Consider the following 3,721-nt stretch of genomic DNA (forward strand, 5'->3'; position numbering starts at 1 on the left):
ACTTCTAGATAATCCAAGTGCTTGTCAGAAACCATTAATTGGTAACTGATGAGCTTTCTGGACGATTTCTCCTTTCAATCTGTTGTCACATTGAATCTGTTGATAAGCTGTTTTCAAACCTTCAGTGACACGCCAATCCTGGTCCTAATTTTCCGCTGTCACAGATTCTGGACTCTAGATGTTTGTGCTTTTGTCACCGGGGCTCTAGTTACCACTGAGGAATTTTTGACTACATTTATGCCAATGAATAAATATAAGATTCATACCATACGTGTTCAAATTTTTATTTATTTTATTTCTTTTTAAATTTTGGTTAAGTTGTTTCTTTATGGGTTGAAAAGATTCTCAAAAATAAATGCATTGGATTATGTGAAGAAAATGTATCATCACAAAGCTGAAACCAAGCTTGTTTTTCTTAGCTCATGAACAAAAAAAAAGGAGATACATGTTTTTTACATGAAAATGTTGAGATTTTTTTTTGGCATCGGTCACATTTTTCTTGAGCTGGGGGACTTGGACTTATGATCTTAGTTTTTTTTTAAATCCTGGTTATCAAAGTGAAAGATGTTAACTTGCACATTTTATATGATGGGATGGGGAAATATTAAAAATTGGAGAGAATGTTTTAATGTTGAAATATATAATCTTGACAGATGAAAAAGTATGTGCTGCATGGTTTTATTGATCTGCAAAGAAGGACTTGATTTTTCTTATCATCCATATGGAAATATAATTAAACAAGGCTGCTTCATTCACATATCTTTTATTGTTTGCACCATCACACATGCAGGCTGTTCCACATCTGTTTGTCAGATCCAACGCCAGGACTTACATAAATATACACTCAAGTCTTTTGCTTGCATCCACACTGACCCTGTGCTCTTCTTCCTCCTCTGCAGCCTCTCCTCTGTGGGTTGGCATGGCCCAGTGATGAACGGAGCGGTGGTGCCCGGTAGCCCGGAGCTCTCCTCCTCGTGCCCACTGCCAGACTGGCGAGAGTTCTGTGAGCTCCATGCTCGAGCCTCCGCTGCAGACTTCGCTGACAAGTTCCAGCGCTTCCTGTCGGAGAACCCGTGCTACGACTCGCCCGGCGCCGATGTCAGCTTCTCACAACACTTTGCCCACCACTTCCTGGCGTGCTTTTCTGCAGCGCTGACCCAGGCCCGGGAGAGCCAGGCATCCTCGCCGGGGGAGGACGGCTCCAACTCAGCACCTAAGTACAGCATTGTTCCTTTTCTGGGAATCCAGGGCTGCCCGCTGTCCTACGGACACGACTTTTACCAGAGACGCAAAGACGCCGGGGCTTCAAGTGAATCCCTCGACAGCATGGACAGTGGAGGGGGCGGGATAGATAGGGGAAGCAGTGGCACCACGGCTTCCCGAGGCCCCCAGCCAACACACAAGGTGTCTGCTCTGGGACAGTCCCGCAGCTCAGAGGACGTGTCGGTCAATCACCCAAAGACTCGCTTTAAGAAGGGCTTCTCCCTGAGGAACATGAGCCTCTGTGTGGTGGACGGGGTGAAGGAGATGTGGCACAGACGGGCCTCCCCTGAACCCGAAGGTCCCTCCGGAGCCAGGAAGGCTAATGGGGGAGGAGTAGGAGGGGGGGGAGGAGCAGGAGGGGAGGCTGCAAGCGGAGAGAAGTGGTCCCAAAAGCTACGGCTTCCCAGGGGCTCCCAGGGCCACAAGGCTGAGATGCTGGAGATCCAGAGGGAGGGAGCGTTGAGATACATGGTGGCTGATGACACAAACTGTATGGGTGCCGCACAGTGGCAGAAGTGCCGCCTGCTGCTGAGGAAGACGAAGAGGGATGAAGGAGGCGAGAAGTTCCTGCTGGAGTTCTACGTTCCACCCAAGGTACACAAACGCACGCAGACATGCAGGATCATTTGGTAAAAAACATGGATCTAGTGCTGAAATTAGGAGGTGGTTATTGGGTGATTTTAACAAAAAAAATCTAGATCTTTCCACACACCCCTGTGTGACAAAAAAAATACAGATCAGTGTTTACTCACAGTCCTTATTGGAGGTTTAGACATCATGTCTCTATCCAGACCAGTTAAAAATGGTCCCCAAAGCCACTTCCAACATAGCAAGATTTCTTTTCCAGATGCATTGAGGAAGCCGTTTGTCTAGCCGCTGTCTAAAAGCAGGATGATACTTAAAAAAATACTGAAATGATCAGGACATTAATGATTCATGAACATAATCATTAGTTGTTGTCCTATGAATTCCAGATACAAATCCAGCTTGATAATCCAACCTCTCTGACCCTGAGTGAAGTTGGACCACACACACACACACACACACACGCATGCATGCATGCATGCACACTTCACATTTGTCTATATGGGATTTCCAGATCAGTGCCCCTGACCTTAAGAAGGCCATGAGGCTGTGCAGCTGAGTGTGTGTAAATCTGCCACCGTCCTTTGATCAAGGCTGGTGGGAATGTGGGGATAAGCCTGGGGAGAGGGGGAGAGGGGTAAGGACAGGTGGGAGACAGGCCTGGGAGGGGCGTGAAGGAGTTGGTGGAGAGAACTGGAGACTGTGTGTGTGAGAGAGAGGAAGCTGGTACATTGATTTCTGTAAGAGGCAGCAAACCGCAAAGATTCCCTTTCATGTGCAAAAAAATAAATATTGATTGGTTCCTCGTCTTTAGCTGCGGTGACGACAAACTGAAAATAGGAACTGAAATAGTTTTTGTGAGTCACTCAAAAATTCTGCCAAACTCAGAGAGAGAGAGCCACAATGGGAACATATTACATGGGACTTAATAATTGTGCTTCTGCAGTTTAATCTGTCATGTTCTATTAACGTCCACACGTGGGGAAATTATTATCAGATGAGATTAGGAGAAACATCAGAGCAGTGGTTGCAGCTAAAGTGACACATTAATTAAACACGCACATCTCAACCGGCCTACCCTGCACACACACTGACTTGTTCTAAAACTGCTGTCTTATTCAGGTCTTACAAATCATAACAGTCAACAGTGTCGGAAAGATAAACAGATTCATAAAATCTCACTCCTGCCCGTTTCTGGCTGTCCATGTCAGGGCCATCAATCAGAGAATGGGTCGTCCCGGCCCCGAGACGACCCATTCTCTGCTTCACGCCACCTAAAGAAACATGCAATAACTAAGTTGCTGGAACACATCACATGATTTGTTTTATCATAATAAGAGGCATTAAGTAAAAGAATCCATACTCTCCCCAAATTATAAAAAGAATGGGTGTGTTTCTGGTGTAATTATCTTATCTTTTATGAAGAATTATGAATGTTTTGACAATCCTGAGTGTAATCTGTATTTGAATGTAACTTTACTGGAGTAACTGGGTGATTTTGTGCATTTTAAGTCCCATCATCACACCAATGCAGGAAGAAATCCTTCCATGCCTCCAAAAAGAATCCAATCAAAACTCCTTTGGTGCTCATTTGATTTGACTCACTAGCTTTATTTGTGTACATTTTTTACAAATTTACCACAACATCTCAGACTACATTCTCAAAACACTGACACATAAAACATAGTCTAATAATATTATGTTTGCTAAAGTTAAGCGAGAAAATGTCATTTCTTTGTCATTTGGGTGGACAGACCCTTTTAGGTTTTCATCAAAAAGCCTACACAAAAGAATAGAGTGACCACACCAACTGAATACGTATTTCCTGTAAGACCGTGAGAGCTGTCTGGTGCAGCACGTATGTAAGACTGGT

General features: G+C 44.6%; 1 protein-coding gene across 1 annotated transcript in view; it reads left to right on the forward strand.

Moving 5' to 3' along the window:
- The first annotated feature begins 899 nt into the window (after positions 1 to 899).
- sh2b2 (SH2B adaptor protein 2) overlaps positions 900 to 3,721 on the forward strand; it is an 11,408-nt gene continuing 8,586 nt past the window's right edge. The window contains exon 1 of the mRNA XM_032507952.1: positions 900 to 1,857. Within this exon, the coding sequence (XP_032363843.1) occupies positions 931 to 1,857 (927 nt within the window). The 5' untranslated portion in view covers positions 900 to 930. The remainder of the gene's footprint in view (positions 1,858 to 3,721) is intronic.

This window comes from Etheostoma spectabile, chromosome 3, assembly GCF_008692095.1.
Source record: "Etheostoma spectabile isolate EspeVRDwgs_2016 chromosome 3, UIUC_Espe_1.0, whole genome shotgun sequence".
Classification (NCBI taxonomy): domain Eukaryota; kingdom Metazoa; phylum Chordata; class Actinopteri; order Perciformes; family Percidae; genus Etheostoma; species Etheostoma spectabile.